This window comes from Barbus barbus (genome assembly GCF_936440315.1).
Source record: "Barbus barbus genome assembly, chromosome: 28".
Lineage (NCBI taxonomy): Eukaryota > Metazoa > Chordata > Actinopteri > Cypriniformes > Cyprinidae > Barbus > Barbus barbus.
This window is the reverse complement of record NC_136756.1, coordinates 11,341,074-11,359,670: the sequence shown is the minus strand read 5'-3', so window position 1 is coordinate 11,359,670 and position 18,597 is coordinate 11,341,074. Positions and strand designations below refer to the sequence as shown.

Genomic DNA, 18,597 nt, shown 5'->3' with positions numbered 1-18,597 from the left:
CAAAACACTTTAGCACAGAATACTTCAGCAACCACTTATCACTGTCTTAGCAACCACAGAACACCATAACAGCCACCCAAAACAACTTAGCAACCACACAGAACTCATTAGCAACAACCTAGCATTATTCTAGGAACTATCCAAAACACCCTAGCAACTGCCCAGAACACCCTAGTGACTACCTAGCAAACAACACAAACAACATTATCCTAGCAACTAGACATAATACCCTAGTGACCACCCAGAACTCTAGCAACCACCTAAAACACCCTAGTGAACACTAGCAATGTTTTAGCAACCATCCAGAACATCCCAGAAACAACCTAGCAATGTCCTAGAAAAACTATATTGTACTAGCAACCACACAGAACACCTTAGCGACCACCCAGAGCTCCTTAACAAACACCCGGCTTTATCCTAGCAACTATACAGAACACCCCAGCAAACATCTAGCATTGTTTTAGCAACCACACCAAACAACTAGCAACCTCCCAGAACACCTTAGCAACCACCTAGCAATGTCCAAGTAACCAACATTATCTTAGCAACCGCCCAGAACACCCTAGTGACCACCTAGAAATGTCTAGGCAACCACTCAGAATGCCATAGCAACCGCCTAGCAATGTCTTAAACATCATCCAGAACACACCAACCAGTGTTTAGCAGCCATTAACAACCAACGTTTTTTAGCATCATCCTAGAAAACAACTTTATCTTAGCAACCTTACAGAACACCCCAGCAAGAACTCAGAACACCTTAGCAAGCATCTATACTTAAAACACCCGAACGACCACCTAGCAATATCCTAAGAAATATCCAGTATTGTCCTAGCAAACACACAGAACACCACAGCAACCAACCAAATAGCAGTGTCCTAGCAACCACCCTGAACACTCTAGTGACCACCTATCAATGTCCTAGCAACCACTTAGCATAGTCACTGTCAACCACAGAATGTCATGACAACCACAGAATACCAAAACAAATTAGCAACCACTCAAGTCTTGTTAGCAACAACCTTGCATTATCCTAGTAACCACCCAGAGCACTGTAACGACTACCTAGCATTATCTTAGCAACCATCAAAAAGTGACCCACCCTATTGACCACCTAGCAATATCCTAGCAAATAACATTATTCTAGCAACCACACCAAAACAGTAATATTCTAGCAATGTTCTATGTTCTAGCAAACTCAGCAATGTTCTAGAAAGCAACATTATCCTAACAATCACAAGGAACACCCTAGCGACCACCTAGCAATGTTCTAGAAAGCAACATTATCCTAGCAACTGCCCAGAACACCCTAGTGACCGCCTAGCATTATCCTAGCAACTACCCAAAACGAGTCCACCTAGCAATGTCCAGCATTGTCCTAGCAACCACACGGAACACCACAGCAACCAAACAAAGAGCAGTGTCTTGTCCCTGTATAAATTAATGAACTGAACTAAACTAGCCACCCCCAGAACTCCTTAGCAACTATCTATCATTATCCCTAGCAACTTACTAAAACTCCCTACCGACCACCGCCTAGCAATGTCCTACCAAACATCCAGCATTGTCCTGGCAACCTCACAGAACCCCACAGTAACCAACCAAAGAACAGTTTCTTAGCAACCACTTAGCATTGTCTTAGAAACCACCCAGAACACCCTAGCAACAGCATAGCAACACCCTGGCAGCCACCCAGAGCAAGAATCATCGCGTGGAACGTCCAGCCATTTGATAGTCATTAAGGAACACCATAGCAACATCCCAGAACACCCTAGCAACTAGTACAGTGGTGTGCAATAAACCACTCAGAAGTCTTGCACAGGTGTAGTTTTGTATTTGTAATTCCTGAGGTGAAATGATTCATTACATAGTAATAAGTAGCAATATTCAAATAATTAAAATCAGATGGTATGTTTTTTTCATTTTGATTTGATGATTTTTATTATGCAGCTTGTGAGATGTGTTTTCTAACTCAGCAATGGTACAGATTAGAATGTTTTCGACTCAGAGAGAGATAAAGAGAAATCTATATTATTGTGTGCATCCATCTCAAATAGACGCCAGTTATTATAGTGATTACAGCCACTAATTTCTCCTCTAATGGCTCTTCACCATTAGAGCTCCGTGAAGTTTTCTCGAATTAGATCCAAGTCATTTGATCAGCCTGTGTGAGTGGCAGCGTTTGAGTGAGTGTTTTTTCATTTGTTTGTGTGGTCTGGAGGCCGGCCTGATGTCTGCTCTGCGGTTTGCCGTCTCCCTGCTGAAGGGTGATCACAGAGGAAGTGTTAGGATCCATTTTGCACAGGCTTTCTCTCTGAAGGTATGACTCACACACTCACTCGCTCATCCATACACACTCTCAACAAATGAAAAAAATTATAGTTTCATACAAATGCAGACCCTTAACACAGTGGTTCTCAGCTGGTTGGCGGCCGGACTGTTCTGATAGGGTCACAGATAGCAGGGGAATAATAAATGCAAATAATACAATGCATCTTTCCATGTAATTATGCATAGAGTAAGTAAGTGGTGAAACAAATTGGCTAATTAACATTAAAAGGAGGAGAATAATTCATAAACTTGCAGATTAATCCAGTGTTTGGTAATATTTGGGCTTTTGCAATATCACAATTTGAGTAGTTGATATCAATACCTAGAATTTCTTTAAAAAATTATTTCATGATTTTACTTTGTATACCACTCCTTTAAAAAAGTTAAAAATCAATATAATTATAAACACATTACATGAAACAATAGATTATAGCTTTTAAATACTTTGATACATAGACTTTTCATATACATAGACTACTGTTCAAAAGTTTGGAGTCGATCCTTTTTTTTATTAATACAATTAATATAATTTTAATACAAATAATCTCAAATAAATGCGTCTTTTTTTTAAGCTTTGTTCATCAAATATTCCTGAAAAAAAAATGTCAGTTCCACAAAAAAAATTAAGCAGCACAATATTTTTTGACACTGATAATAAAAAGACATATTTTTCAGCAGCAAATCAGCATATTGGAATGATTTCTGAAGGATCATGCGATCATAGGGGGAAGTCGTGGCCTAATGGTTAGAGAGTCGGACTAGTAATCGAAAGGTTGCGAGTTCGAGCCCCCGGCCGGCAGGGATTGTAGGTGGGGGGAGGGAATGTCCAGCGCTCTCTCCACCCTCAATACCACGACTGAGGTGCCCTTGAGCAAGGCACCGAACCCCCAATTGCTCCCCGGGCGCTGCAGCATGGCTGCCCACTGCTCCGGGTGTGTGTTCACGGTGTGTGTGTGTGTGTGTGTGGATTTGTTCACTACTCACTGCTGTGTGTGTGCACTTGGATGGGTTAAACGCAGAGCACCAATTTCGAGTATGGGTCACCATACTTGACAATACGTCACGACGACGACACTGAAGACTGGAGTAATTATGCTGAAAATTCAGCTTGGCACTACATGAATAAATTACATTTTAAAATATATTGATAGAAAACATGTTTTTTTTAATTGCATTAATAACTTACAATATTACTGTTTTACTGTATTTTGATCAAATAAATGTAGCCTTGGTGAGGTTAAAAGACTTATTTCAGTAACACAAATTGAATTGCATGGTTTTGCAAATATTTTTTTTTTCATTTTCTCAAGTAGCTGTTTAAAACAAGTGAACAGTAAGTGATAAAATAAAGAATCAGGAAACAAATTACAAGCATTAGAACAAATAAAATAGGACAAATATGCAAAAGAAAACTTATTATTGTTATTGGCATAGTCATTTCCCTAGATATAATACCGATTTAATGCTGTAGAATCATGGCTTTTCTCTTTATTGATGGTTTATTAAAGCTACTTAAGTTATCCATCCATCCAAGTGAGACATTTTGTTTTATATTATAGTTTGTTTGATATGGAATAACTATGTAAATGACAGCTATTTCCACTGCAAGGCCTTAAACACAGATTCACAATTTCTGTTACTAAAGCATAAGAGGCACACATCTTTGTTGAGAAAACTACATAGTTGGATCTATGCAGTTTGTGGTAATATTAATCAATTTCATGTGTAATTTTAAGCGTAAATCTGCTTATTTTTGTGTAGTAAAGAAATCTAGTACTGCCATTTGACATCCACAATTTGAGAACCACCTACTTAATGCAAAAAAAACCCTCAGTTTTTGAAGCTTCTGTATGAGCACTGTTGAAAAGTTTTACACTCTCATTCACTCGCTCTCTCTCAGGAGATGTGCGAGAGTGGAAAGTGTCGTGTGGATGGAGGGCGCCCCCTACAGGACCTGCTGTTGACCGCCATACTGCATGACAGGTTACTTCAATCCCTCTGTTCCTGTTTCCTATCTGCAGCATTCCACTCTCATCCATCTCTTCCCATTTGCCCCTGTAGCACCTTTGGCCCATATGGTCAAAGACGAAAGAGTTCACAAATTTCACTTCAAGCCATTCATTCTTCCTGCATCCTTCATTGTAGATTTTCTTGTCAGTCATGAAGGTCCCTGGAGGTCTGGACCTCCAATTCTTCTTCACCTTGGGGTTTTTATCTGACACGCCAAATTGTTAAGACTAAAAAACAAGAAAAACAACAGGAAGAATAAACAGTGACAGAAGGATGCTGCTTTGAGAATGATGGATGATCTTGGATGGATTATGGATGACCTTTTAATCCACTTCAGCCAAGTCAACTTCTTGTCTAACTGAGACTCCATTCTGCTGAATCAGACCTCCAGACCCACATGCATAAAACGTTTCTGCAGTGCACTCATTTTAAGCAACTCAGGTTCTCGGGAGAAGTCAGTTATTCCAACTCCGACTCATAATGAGTTGGAATATCCTGGAAAATCTACTAAGAGTTTCTCATCCGCTGTTCAGTCTCTTCCGATAGCCTCGGGGGTTGTTATGTTTTAAAGCGGCAAATCCACAGCGGGAGGCCTTATCATGAAGACTCAGCCCTGCGGGCTCGGCATTTGCATTTTGACAGCTGGTAATAATGTATTGTTGTAAAGCCTTTTGTTGTACACGTTAGGGAGCGAGAACAATGAACAGTCAGGTTACACAGTCACAGGAGGTTTGCAGAGGACTGTAATGTAAATTTAATGCTGAGATCAAGGCAGTGGGGCTGTTTCAGGGAATGAAACCCCTATATGTATATATATTGGACAAAATATGGTGTAATAAAATGAAATGTGATTTATTTCATCAGGATGGACACTATCTCCAGCCAGAAGGATGTTTCCTGGCTCCTCCCTCCCGCTGTCATGCCTGAATTGTCTCCTGCTGATAGACAGCAGACTATCGCACTGACTCTTCATTTGATGTACTGTGAGTCTGTTCGACACACGCAAGCTCCCAAAGATCAAACTCTTGCGCTTTAATAATTGTTACTCTATGTAAGAGGCTAAGCTTTGTGTGTGTGTGTGTGTGTGTGTGTTTTATTTTAGCTTCAACTACAAGCATGGCCGTCATGTCTACCAGTCTGGTGTCCTGTTTGCTGCTCCACAAGCATCGCAAGGTTTTAAAAAACTCCTTTTGGGCTTTGAATCACACATTCATATATCACTTTTTTTTTTTTTTTACTTTTTTATTAAGCAAATTTAGTATCCATGAAAACTAAGGTTAAAGGAACACTCCACTTTTTTTGGAAATAGGCTTATTTTACAACTCCCCTAGTGTTAAACAGTTGAGTTTTACAGTTTTTTTAATCCATTCAGCCGATCTCCGGATCTGGCGGTAGTACTTTTAGCGTAGCTTAGCATAGATCATTGAATCACTCAAAAATGACCAAAGAGTTCCGATAGTTTTCCTATTTAAAGGGGACCTATTATGCAAAAATCACTTTTATAAGGTGTTTGAATACAGTTGTGTGGCCGCAGTGTGTGAAATCAACCAGCCTATAATGGTAAAAATCCACCAACTCATTTTATTATAATCTAAAAAAATATTAAACAGTCTCTCAGTATGAGCTGTTACAGCTTCTCCCTCTGTTCACGTCTCCGAGGGGAATAAGTCCCGCCCATTAGTGACGCTGCCCTATAAGCATAAACACAGCCCTGAGTGAGAAGCTGTGTCCGCCTCCGCCATTAACGTTACTGATTGCTTTAGCTGCTGGAGATATACAATGTCAGCGCCAAAGAGGCTTTTCAAGTGTTGTGTTTTGGGATGCACTAACGAACTTAGGAGTCTCTATAGACTACCTCCATCTGAGCCACTGAGGAAGCTGTGGTTAAGTTTCATTGTCTAAGGAAATGTCCTGGAAAAAAATCGGTCTCCAAAACGTGTAGTGATCAATACCAACGCTTCGTGCACGAACATCAGCTCCAGACAAAGTAACTGTCACTCGTTTGTTTTCCAAATTGCCTTTCTGAAAGAGCTTCTTGGCACTCTATAAGGCAAATGATGCTAAAGCTACCATCGTCTCTGTCTGTTCTCACTGGTGCTGTCTTCATGAATGATGGTGAATAGGAATGTGGTAGTTAAAAGTTGCATATGAAAGCAATGTGAGTAGATCGCTTGAGTTTGTTGAGCTCATAATCACGAGTGGGACTTATAAAGTTTGTGATAGCATGCCATGCACCATGAGACCAGCTATGTTGTTATTTTTATCCCGCTGTGCTCCCCTCTGTGTAATTCATAGACGCGAATTCATTATGCACAGTACAATCAGATGACTGACTTTGAAACAGAGTATGTTTTCTGTAAACATAACCGGCTTGTACTAATTGTGGAATGTTTATTTGCAAAGGCTAGCACTGCTAATGCTGGAGCGTGAGCTCTGGAAGCTCCGCCCTCTTCTCTGGGAGCACCAGCTCATTTGCATTAAAGCAACACACTCAAATACAGAGCGTTTTTGGCTCATACCCTAAAAGTGGCAATTTTAACAAGCTATAAAAAAAATATCTGTTGGGTATTTTGAGCTAAAACTTCACATACACACTCTGGGGATATCAGAGACTTATTTTACATCTTGTAAAAAGGAGCATAATAGGTGTGTACTAAGACCGACGGAAAATGAAAAGTTGCAATTTTCTAGGCTGATATGGCTAGGAACTATACTCTCATTCCAGCGTAATAATCAAGGAACTTTGCTGCTGTACACAATGATATTACACAGCGCCTGAAAGTAGTCCCCAGCTATACCATAACTAGTTACCTAGTAACCTGCATTTAGGCAGATTGGGGATCGGCGTATTCACTTCAAAACGAAAGTAACGTTAATCCTCTGAGTTTTCAGCGGTTCAGATGTCGGGAGTAAATGATGACAGCTATATTCATTATTACATCCAACAACAAACCACCTCAATCGCTTAATCGGAGACATCTTGTCTTCCCTTGCACCGGAGTCGACACAGTGGCGGTCGGACTGTTTACAGCTCACTCAGTTCACTCAGCTGATTCAGGGCGGCTCTAAGGTAAGATGGCCTATCCCAACCATCGTGGGAGGGGCCTATGCAGAACTACGTCATTCTGACAGGACTCTCAGAACAGCCTGATTTGAGAGAGGGGATTTAAAAATAAGGATTTAAAAAAAAAAACAACTGGGTGGATTTTTATAATTATAGGATGGATGTGTACACACACTTCCAACACACATTTATGTTCAAACTATTTAAAAAGGGAATTTTGCATCCGATGACCCCTTTAAACAATGTTGCAAGACAGTAAGTGTCTACACTCTGTATTAATAAAAGCCTGTGTAAAAAAATACCAGCTCTGTTAACCAATAAAAATCAAGCACCGGAACTCTTTTATAATAGTACATTAGTTGGTTTATTAATCCTCCACTGGTTGTAGATGATTCATACAAGCATCAAACATGGTTCTGCTTGATTTAATGACGTTGCTAATGATTGTAACGATCTTCTCCCTCTTTCTCAGGGTGTGCGTGTATCCGTGCTGTGCAGGGACATCTGTTGGCTGTTGGAGGAGGTGTTATTCAGAAACACAGACGTGGGTTACGGTGGCTCTCTGATCGGGCTGGTGCATCACGCGCTCTCTCTGCTCCACCCGTATCTGCTCCTGGCTGCAGCTCCGCCCACAGGAGAACCCATCATAGCACCCCGGCCCAATCCAGACTCTCTGCTCATACTGAGCCAGCACTGCGATTTGCTCATTCATGTCTTCATACACGAGGCTGTAGGAGGTGGGCAGAGTGTGTTGAAGATTGGGTGGAGGCAAGGAAACTTGCTGTTGGCAGGCTTCATGCACCTGTCTTTTTTTGAGAGGGCATCAGTGGGAGTTCTGGCTCATTTAGTATACATTGGCAAAATAAGAAATGATGACTAAAGAAAAAGAAAACTCGGTAGTTAATTTCATTATGTTTAAGAGATGTTAGTCTATTGCTGCATTTTTGGTTAGCAAGCAGGGTAAAATCGTGACCTAATATTAAAGGGATAGTTCACCCCAAAATGAAAATTCTGTCATTAATTACTCACCCTCATGTCATTCCAAACCTGTAAGACCTTTGTCCATCTTCGGAACACAAATTACAATATTGTGTGTCATGGTACTCTTGTAAACGCGTGCCAAAGACTGACACGGAAGAAAAGAAATTATTGAATCGTTGTTATTTTCTAAAGTCGTTATTTTTGTTTTCTTTGCACACAAAGTATTCTTGTAGCTTCACAAAATTACGGTTGAACCACTGATGGCACGTGGAATATTTAAAAAATGTCCTTATTACCTTTCTTGAACATGTCAGTTGCGTTGCTGTCTATGCAGGGTCAGAAAGCTCTTGGATTTCATCCAAAATATCTTAATTTGTGTTCCCAAGATGAATGAAGGTCTTGTGGGTTTGGAATGACATGAGGGTGAGTAATTACAGTTTTTTACAATTGGTCACTTTTTCAAAACTCTTCACACGGTGAGCACAACAGTATTCGATGTGGGCTAAACTGTGGATCATTTGTCATTGCTTTGGCACAAATTGCGGTCAATAACTACATCATTCAAATGACATAAACTCTTTTCTCACTCAGACAATAACAATGGCAAAACTCTATGTACCTACAAGCCAGTTTACACCTGATTGCATACTCTTTACAAAACTGTTAAGCCTAATTTCAAAACCTAACATAATACAAAAATGAATAAGACATAAATTTGCTACATTTCTACAGTAATGCCATATTGAAATATATTCTGAATTTAAAAACATAACAAAAAAAAAAACAATTTGATATAGTTGACAATCTACACAAGTGTTAGTTTTTCAATTTCATTACCATCTATACAAAAGGGGAAAGCTTACAGTAGGAATAATTTTGTACTGTAATGCAAACATACTGCAGTGAATTATAAACAATAGATAGTGTCGATCTTGTTTTGGAAAGAAATTTTAAAAAAGCAAATATTGCAACCTGTTTTTAATGTTTTTAGGTCAGTGTTTTATGAGTGACAAGATGTGTTTGAAAGATTTTGTTAGTGTTATGGAAGAATTAATTGATTTGAGACATGTATGAAATGTTCTGGTAGTTTCATTTTTGGGTGAACTATCCCTTTAAGACTTTAATGCAAATTTTCCGATTTGAATCTGATTCTTTTGGCTATGTTTCAGACAGTTATAATGTATTTGATGATTAGAAATCCTCCTAATATGCAGATTTTCTGTTCAAGAAACATTTCTTACAGTTTTCACAGTTGAAAACATTGTGCTGCTTAATATTTTTTTGTGGAAACTATTATAATTTTTTTCTTTAAACAGCATGTATTTGAAATAGAAGTATTTTGGCGGAGATGTCTTAACTGTTATTTTTCATCAATTTAATGCTTCCTTGCTGATTAAAATTGATTTCTTTCAAAAACCATCTTAAACTTATTTGGGGATTATAAAAATCAATATTGAGATCATTCAGAGATTGCACAAAATAAGAAACTTTTATATTTTTGCCCAGTATTTAATATTACCCAGTCAATTTTAATAACTTACTTTTATAATAACATTTGATTAATTTTCAGTTTCAAAAAATTCATATTGATTTTTAGACAAACACTTATTTTGCCAACAATAATTGTGGAACTTTTCCTTTAGTAATACAAGATAAAAGTAACTTTTTAAACAAAAACTCCACTTGGCTCAATAATCTGAGAGGGCACATGCCCGTTTGAATGGTTCTGCACTTCAGGGTGTTGATGTGTTTGGGCTGAGTCACATTTGCACCACAGCAGGGTTTATTGACAGTACTAATCCTGAAGGCGTGTGTGTGTGTGTGTGTTTGTGTATAGCGTGTGCTGTCTCAGCCATGCTGAGTGAGGTTGTAGGCTGTGGAGGTGGTGGAGACCTAGAGTTTGATGTTGTTCTGGGCCAGGAGGAGCTGACGGAGAAAAGCCTCCAACTCACACATCTACTGTCACCCGGCTTCATACCGGTGAGTCTCACTCAAACACACACAAGGGCATCTTACTATGATGTCTATTATCACGTTGACGCTAGTAGTGATTCATACAGCCATATTGCTCATCCGTCACTCAGTAAAAAACTCATTTATTTTTCATACATTCTCCAAATTTCTCTCTCTCACGGTTCCAATCGATCAATCGCTCCCCATCTGTTCCCTTTGTTATTCTCTCTTGATGTCTAGTTTCCCTTTCAAGTGTTCTTCAGTGGCGGGAATAGCATGTGTAATTATTGCCGGCACATTTTACACTTGCATCAGCAAATAAACACTTGTAAAGCCTGTGAAATGTCAACAAGAACAAAAACTCTACATAACTAATTATCTCTCCTCCTGTCTATCTGCTCATTTCTGTCTGTCTGTCCATCCCTACGTCTGCCTTTTTCTCTTAGCCGTGTCAAACCGCTCATGGCTTTGCTCTTGATGTGGTGGACAGCATGGTGCGCTGCGGGGTTCTTGTTATGGAGGAGGTAAGACACCTGTATTAACAAACAAACACATGCGTCTTCACACATGTAGCATTTTCAAAACCCCTGGTCATCAAAATGTTTTTTCAGTGGCTGATCCTAATATTCTAGAGAATAGAGTAGTTATCATATACTACAGCGTATTTACAGATCTATTATATTATTTTGGGAATCATGTTTTATAAGATATTTAAATTAGCATTTTTATATATTTACATATTTGAATTTATATTTGAAGAAACATGGACAGATGATGAATGCTTTCTACCAGAAAAAAAAAAAAGATAATGGGTATCTTGTTTATAAGTGTTAAACTCGTTAACGAAAACTATGACAAAAATTCAACCCTTTTTTTTCCCAGTAAGATTAAAATGAAGACAAGACATCACTGACATCATTAAATATTAACTGTGACTATATCAAAATGCAGTATTGAAGATAAAAAACACAAAAATGTAGTTTCTAAAGTAAAATGAATAACAAAATGAAATAAAGAAACTTCTGAGTTATCATTTTTCACAATGTAAGAGTGTTTATACTTCTGATATTGTAATAAATCAGGAAACTAGATGAGATAAAATAATCCATGTGTGTGCTTATAGGTGAAAGTGCAATAATTCTGAACTATCGTGAACAATATAATTTTGAGCACAATAATTGATTATCAGTTTAACCGTTATGCAGCATGACTAAAACTATGACTGACTGACTGTGTTTTAATAGACTGAAATTCACAGACTTTCAGTCAACTAAAATTTGACTAAACAAGATAAGATGACTAAATATGATTGAAATAGAGCATGATATAAAATGTCAGACAATGATTATTTTTAGCCTCATTGATTAGGCTGTTGGTAGTTTTTTGGCACTGACACAAGGGAAACTACAGCTTCTGTGCTACTCGGCCAAAGCAGCACACTTATCAGCTGATACCGGTAATCTTAAAATAGAGATATAAATAAAACATTGAGATAGATATATAAATGCAGAGATAATTTTTCAGCCTGGATCAAATACAGGGTCACACCCTCACAAATGTAGATTTTCCATGTCAAGATCAAAACAGCAAACAGAGAATTCAGAGACGTGGCCAAAAATACAGTTTTCACTCCACTGCCCAGACATCTAGCAAGCTCTCAGACTCGATCTAATCTCCGACATGCTGACCGTTCGGCCTGTGTCCATTTATTTTCAAGTGTAGCCACAGTTTTCTGATTCACAAACACCCACAGACGTGAAAGCTATTTTTGTTTGTCTGTGGTTAAAGGTCATTTCAACCCTAAACTGATCATTTTGCAGCTTGTTTTTATGCGTCTTTAGAGATGTGAACTTGTTGCTTGTGTGTGTGTGTGTGTGTGTGTGTGTGTGTGTGTGTGTGTAGGTTCAGAGGGATACACCGGTGTGTGACTTCATGAAAAGGCAAGGTGTGTTGTCATGGGCTGTTTCAGACGATCCTGACCAGAGCAGCGATTCAGACTGTGAGGAACCAGACGCACGCTCTTATAAGGTACACAAACCCACAGACAGATTTAATAAAATATAGACAGTTAGCATCCAGAAAGTTTTGTTTAGAAATTCAGAGTGTTTTTGGATTTGTTTCTAATTATATATTCAGATTCAGAGTACTCACAATCTTTGAACACTTTGGATACAGAGTTCCAGCGAATTGAAAAGCACGCACAAACACTAACACGCAAACCTCAGACACAAATAGACTTAAAACTAAAACAGACAGTTCAGAGATGCTGCTCTTGAAGTCTGGTGTCTGTCTGCGTGTTGCGCAGTATCTCAGTATCTGTGCGATGAATTCAGCACAAAGAGAACAGGAAGGGAATGTCAATGGCGTGAGCTTGCAGGAGAGAAGATGCTGTGGATTGTGTCGTCTCTTGCATCAGAAGCTCAAGCAAACATTTTGAACACAAATTTTCATCTAGATAGGAACTTTTTATTGTGATTTAATTTATGTTTGAATTTTATATTTTTATTATGTGTATATAAAATATTAATAATTATAAATTAAATAAATAATAGATAAACGTATTTTATAATAATACATATTAAGAATAGATAAATGTAATCATAAAGTTTTTCTTCCTGGACAGTTATTTATTTATTTAAATAGAAATCCAAGCATGATAATGGTAAAACATTCTATAAGTTAGGAATAATTGACAATGGGCCATTAAATTATTACAAAATAATGCACACCTGGGGTGGTAATGCGGCCATGATGGAAAGCGGAGCGGCCGTTACACCTCGGGTGAACCTTATTTACTAATAATTCAACAGACTGGAGTCAATTATTCCACTCATATTACCTTTACCATACCACTAGACATCAGTTCAGATGTTGTATTTCAAGACATTCATCAGGTTTGTGTAGGACTAATTTCTTGTGAGACGGAGAAAGAGTAATAAAACTTAATTTTGTGGAAAAAAGATGGAAACAATTTGTCATTTTTATCTGGTTGTTTACTGTATTTATTCGCTTGCTCAGTGTTGTTGTGGGTTTTCGTTCGTTTTCTTTTGTAAGGCTGTAAGGACCTTTGAAATAACTGAAATCCTTTGGAGAAGTGATATGATCATGTCATTCAGTCAAGACCTGCCTGGAACGATTTTAGCCGTGCGAATCCCTGAAAATAATTGCACACCTTAGAACGTTCAACAGCCAATCAGATTCAAGCATTTAACAGTACCGTAGTATAATGACTAAATGTATACATAGACTAAATATATATACAGTAAGGTTTTAAAATGTATTCCTGTGATGCGCAGCTGAATTTTCAGCATCATTACTCCAGTCTTCAGTGCACATGATCCTTCAGAAATCATTCTAATATGCTGATTTGCTGCTCAAGACACATTTATTATTATCAGTATTGAAAACAGTTGTGCTGCTTACAAATGATTGACAGTTGAAGCAATCAAACCAACAAAATGTTTTTAGAAACATGTTATATGTTATTTTTTTGAGGAATATTTGATGATTGGATAGAATAATTGAAGTCCGTTTTTTTCTTTCTTTCTTAAAGTCTATAAATACACCCAAACAACATCTGTTACCTAACTAATAATAACCTTTGCATGGTTTCTCACTGTCCTCTTCCCTTCTGCTGTCTTTTCTCTCTCTCTTTGCTTTCTAGTTGAGTCAGCCGCCTCAGTGCCCAGAGCTACTGTTCTTTCTCTGTAGTTTACTGAGTGTCCGGCTGAGAGCTCTGTGCTGGGCGCTAGAGAGCCTCCATTACCTCCCCTCGCCTATCACAGGTTAGTACACACACACACACACACACACACACAAACTCTGGCCTCTGGCCAAACAATGCTGTAGCCATGTGTGATGCGTAAGTGTGCTTTGGCAGCATCGCTGTCACTATTCACACTGAGTGTGAACAACTAAGTGTTTATAACCTAAAAATTGTTTTTGTTAGAGAGAGACTGTTTGAGCCAGCTACATGCACACTTGAAGAACCGAGCTCAGCTGGACAAAGCGCACTACGGTAGGAGATAAAAACACATTTTTCATTTTCCACTCACCACCATGAAGCTGAAGGATTTGCCAGAGTTTACATCTTAGATCCACATTGAGATCTGTTTTAAACGGAGAGCATCCATCTTGACTGATCCAATCACAAGTGGTCAGCGTAGGCAATAAAAACAGATTAGACAAAAACCTGACAGGGCCTGACAGGCAGTTGGCAGATGAATATATCCAGTCCCCCAAGAACGCCTCTCAACCTTCAAACTGAATCAAGTAAAGATGTTTTCCTCTTTTCTTTTGTAACATGGCATTCTTTAAGGGAAGTTTTTGGAATACACCATGGAAGCAGATGCTGTTTTGTTTTCTTTGCCAAAACACTTGATTTCATCAACAGACTCAGCTTTCACTGTAAAGGTTTCACTTTTTTATGTCATTGTGTCACATCTCACCAGTACAAAATCAATGTTTTATGGAAAAGATGCAATGATGACATAGTAATAGAAATAATTTAGTTTGTTTTAATCTTCTACTGAACTGCTAAAAGACCAAACCAAATTGGCAAAGTGGCAACATTCCCATCCCTACCTAGAAATCCCATCAGAAAATGCATTTGAGACATATTACTATTTTGTGTAAAGCACTTGTGACCGGATCACCAAACAGATCTCTAGTAGCTACTTCTATATATAGACTAATAGTCTAGTAACTGGATTGACAGCTTAATGAGACTGAAAAGCCTTCATGTCAACACCTGAATTGATCTGATTGAGCTCCATTTGACTAAAATTTCGACCAGGCAGAAAGGGGTGGTGTAGACCACAGTCAACAAATTAATCATGTAAATGCTTGAATTTTCTCAATCGGATTAAAAAATGTAAATACATTTTAAATTGTACAAATGTGCATATATTTATTTCAGCCATGACAACTCTCGGGATAGATGTAAATAGAATGTGCATAGGTTTTGTCTTGGCGGACTACATCTGTTACGCTGCTGCTAGAAAGAGCAAGGTCTCCGTAGCAGATCTAGACAGGTGGTGCTGGGGGAGGTGGTGGGCTACGATGAGGACACGCATAGCACACAGACGTAGCTTTTATTGAATAGGTCCCTGAACCAATTAGAATGCAACTGAATAATTACTAAATATTTCCCCCAAAATATTCTATTGACATACAGGAGTAAGAAAAGTATGTGAAGCCTTTGGAATTAATTGGCTTTCTCCATTAATTGGCCATAAAAGTGATCTGATGTTCAACAAAACCACAAATATAGACAAAGACAATGTGCTTTAGCTAACAACACACCAGTTATAATATTTTATGTTTTTATTAAACACATCCCTTTAAACAATGACCGTGTATATTCACATATGTACAAGGTTATGTGAACTGGATTGCAACGTTAAGGTTTCTTAAGTTCTTTGAGCATAAATGAAGTTGTTTTAACCATTAAACGGCCTACATAGATGCTGACCGCTTCACTTCAGCTGCTGCTTTATCTTTAATGTATTATTAATCCCACTGGATTTCTGTTACTAAGTAATCTTACTCTGCTGAAGAGTAGCTGAGAGTTGCTGCACACCAAATTGTGTTCCAGCATTATTAAATAATTCTTCAGTACTGAAGTCCTGGTGTCATGTGATCGCTCCAGCGCTGTATATTTGATGTGTTCCTGTGAATCTTCTGTAGAGAGCTCATCTATTGACTTGGTGAGAATGGCGCTTCGTACCTTCATTGATCTTGGGGTAAGTAATTCTGTACATCCTGATTTTATACTATATATATATATATATATATATATATATATATACACACACACACATAAATACAGAAGCTGTAAATAAGAGTGCAAGGCCAGATAAACGGAGGATAGTAAAGTGTAACGATATGTAGCAGGTGTTGAAATGAAGGACGATTAATTTGGCCTCTGGAGACTAAATAGCATTTCTCTGTTCCTGTGCTTTAGGTGTTGATTGAGGACGGCCAGAGAGAAGATGTGTATCTAGATGTCAGTCCTCTCTTCTCTCAGTGTGCTCACAAAGAGAAGCTCTTGCAGTTTTTCAAACAGTTCATCTATAACTGAAAGAGAAAAGTAAATGTTTGGAAGAGAAGTCAGTCTCAGCTGGGAATGATAGCAGTAAGCACTTCTGAAATTCTGGTTCAGTTCTTCAGAGTTGTGTAAATCATTAATTATGAATGCTTTTTTGTGTTTATACATCTGTTTTGCCTAGCGCACTTGCTTTTTGTAACGCACGAGGTTGCTTTTTTTGTTCAATTTTGTTGTTGAGAGCCCAGAATTGGTTTAGTTATTGGTTAGATAATGGCTATTCAGATGGTTAATGTTCTGTTTTATTCAGTAGATAATGTTTTCTGTTTAGAAAGAGCAGATAAATCGCTGCTAAAAGTTTTTTAAGTTTCATTTGATAGTGTTGTTTATAATTATTCTTTTGTTTATCTGTAATGAATATGTAATTGGTTCAGTACATACATTTCTGATAATTGACAGTTGCAGTGTTTCTGTCATGGTTTGATTTATAGTTTTGCCACACAGCGTTGCATGTGAATGTTCAAATGTATGCAATTACATTCCACATTACCTAAAACATTAAGATGAATTATCACATACATTTCCTTTTTATGCATATTCTGCTTCCATTAGCACAAACACTGAACACCAAAGTACAATTTAACTGATTCTTGAGACATGGAACAAAAGAGGTCTTGCTTTTACTTGTCCTTAGTTTAAAAAAAAATAACAGTTGCACTTTAAAAAGATAATCACCAAAATGTGCATATTTACTGTAAACTAAATAATTCTTTACAAAAAAAATAAAAAATAATAATGTACAAAATAGATGAATATTTAATATACATTATAACATTCTGAACAAAATCTATAAAACATTAAAAAAAATAAAGGTATTAAAATTAATTAATTAAAATTAATTAATTAATTGTGAAAAGAAATCTTAAAAAATAAATAGACCAATACTTAATATATATTAAAACTATGTATATGACAAAACAGAAATGCCATCTCCTGAGAGAGGAATGTTAATTAAAAATCAATGTCATTTTCAAGGTTTCACAGCCACATTTATACTTTGTCTGCACTGAGATGCTTTTAAAAAAATCACCACCTTTACCAGTTTATTTCCTCAGCTCAAGTGAGATTTATGTTTGTTTTTTTTATTATAATTATTTATTTATTTCCATTTTAGGTACCTGGTGAGAGGAAATGTCAACTCCATCAAAACTGCTCAGTTACAAAGAAACCGTTTGTGATTTTTAGAAAATTTGCCTCAGTTTTCAGATTATTTGCCACTAAACGTGATGATTAAGAAGTCTTTTTTTTTAACACTGCAACACTTTGACAATTTCCTGAATTCAATAGACAGCTAAAAAAAAATTTTTGAAAACCATCCTGAAGTCTAAATTCTTAACTGTTTCAATGCTGTTTATGAATATTATAGATATTTAACATTAGAGTATGCAATACTTAATATGTCGACATTTAGTTATTAAAAATATCCATAAAATTAAAAGAAAATAATTTTTACTCTGAAAAGTAAATGGACACCTCTCAACAGATCGATCCAAAACACTTCCTCTGTCTCAAGAATCAGTGATTCCAGTGGTCCAGTATAGTTTCAGGAGGTTTTCTCTAAAAGCACTATTGATGGGTAATAATCAAGACGGATACTACAGAGACACGAGCACTGCACTATCACTCCCTGGAAATGACTTTGGCTCTATATATACCCATCTCTTGACAGTCTCATATATAAACACCCTGTCCACGCAACATGAGAACAGTTCCTGAGTAAATGTAGTTTACACACAACCATCATTCTTGAGTGAATGGCCTTACATGTTCGTCTGAAACACAAAGACTAACGGACGGCTGCTGCTTGTAGCGCGAAAGTGCTGAATAAGCTCTCTAGAGCCACCCAGACAATCGACCTACAGACTCACCACACACACCATTAGATGAGCTCGAAAGCTGGAAATGGGAAAGGAATAGGGTTATTAACAAGAAACAAGATGAGCTGAGAAAAAACAGTTGGCCGCTGCACTCAGGGATTCACTTGATTAACACTTTAATTTAAAAATCACTGTTTTAAGGTTGGCATGAAATGTAACCCTATCTATTTTGTGAATGCATATTATAGATCTTGTTGTGACCGATTCATCCATGTTTTTTATTTCTTAATTTCATCAAAAGACTTCCATCTGGTGATATATGGCACACTTCTATCATT

At 37.5% G+C, this 18,597-nt stretch overlaps 1 protein-coding gene across 1 annotated transcript in view; it reads left to right on the top strand.

The window, feature by feature from the left end:
• The window catches only part of gpat2 (glycerol-3-phosphate acyltransferase 2, mitochondrial), a 46,900-nt gene extending 29,743 nt beyond the window's left edge, over nucleotides 1-17,157 (top strand). The window contains exons 11-22 of the mRNA XM_079382501.1: nucleotides 2,219-2,317; nucleotides 4,229-4,311; nucleotides 5,203-5,321; nucleotides 5,441-5,511; nucleotides 7,875-8,139; nucleotides 10,221-10,363; nucleotides 10,783-10,860; nucleotides 12,239-12,364; nucleotides 14,001-14,121; nucleotides 14,286-14,354; nucleotides 16,025-16,080; nucleotides 16,302-17,157. Coding sequence (XP_079238627.1) covers nucleotides 2,219-2,317; nucleotides 4,229-4,311; nucleotides 5,203-5,321; nucleotides 5,441-5,511; nucleotides 7,875-8,139; nucleotides 10,221-10,363; nucleotides 10,783-10,860; nucleotides 12,239-12,364; nucleotides 14,001-14,121; nucleotides 14,286-14,354; nucleotides 16,025-16,080; nucleotides 16,302-16,418 — 1,347 coding nt within the window. The 3' untranslated portion in view covers nucleotides 16,419-17,157. The remainder of the gene's footprint in view (nucleotides 1-2,218; nucleotides 2,318-4,228; nucleotides 4,312-5,202; nucleotides 5,322-5,440; nucleotides 5,512-7,874; nucleotides 8,140-10,220; nucleotides 10,364-10,782; nucleotides 10,861-12,238; nucleotides 12,365-14,000; nucleotides 14,122-14,285; nucleotides 14,355-16,024; nucleotides 16,081-16,301) is intronic.
• The last annotated feature ends 1,440 nt before the right edge of the window (nucleotides 17,158-18,597 follow it).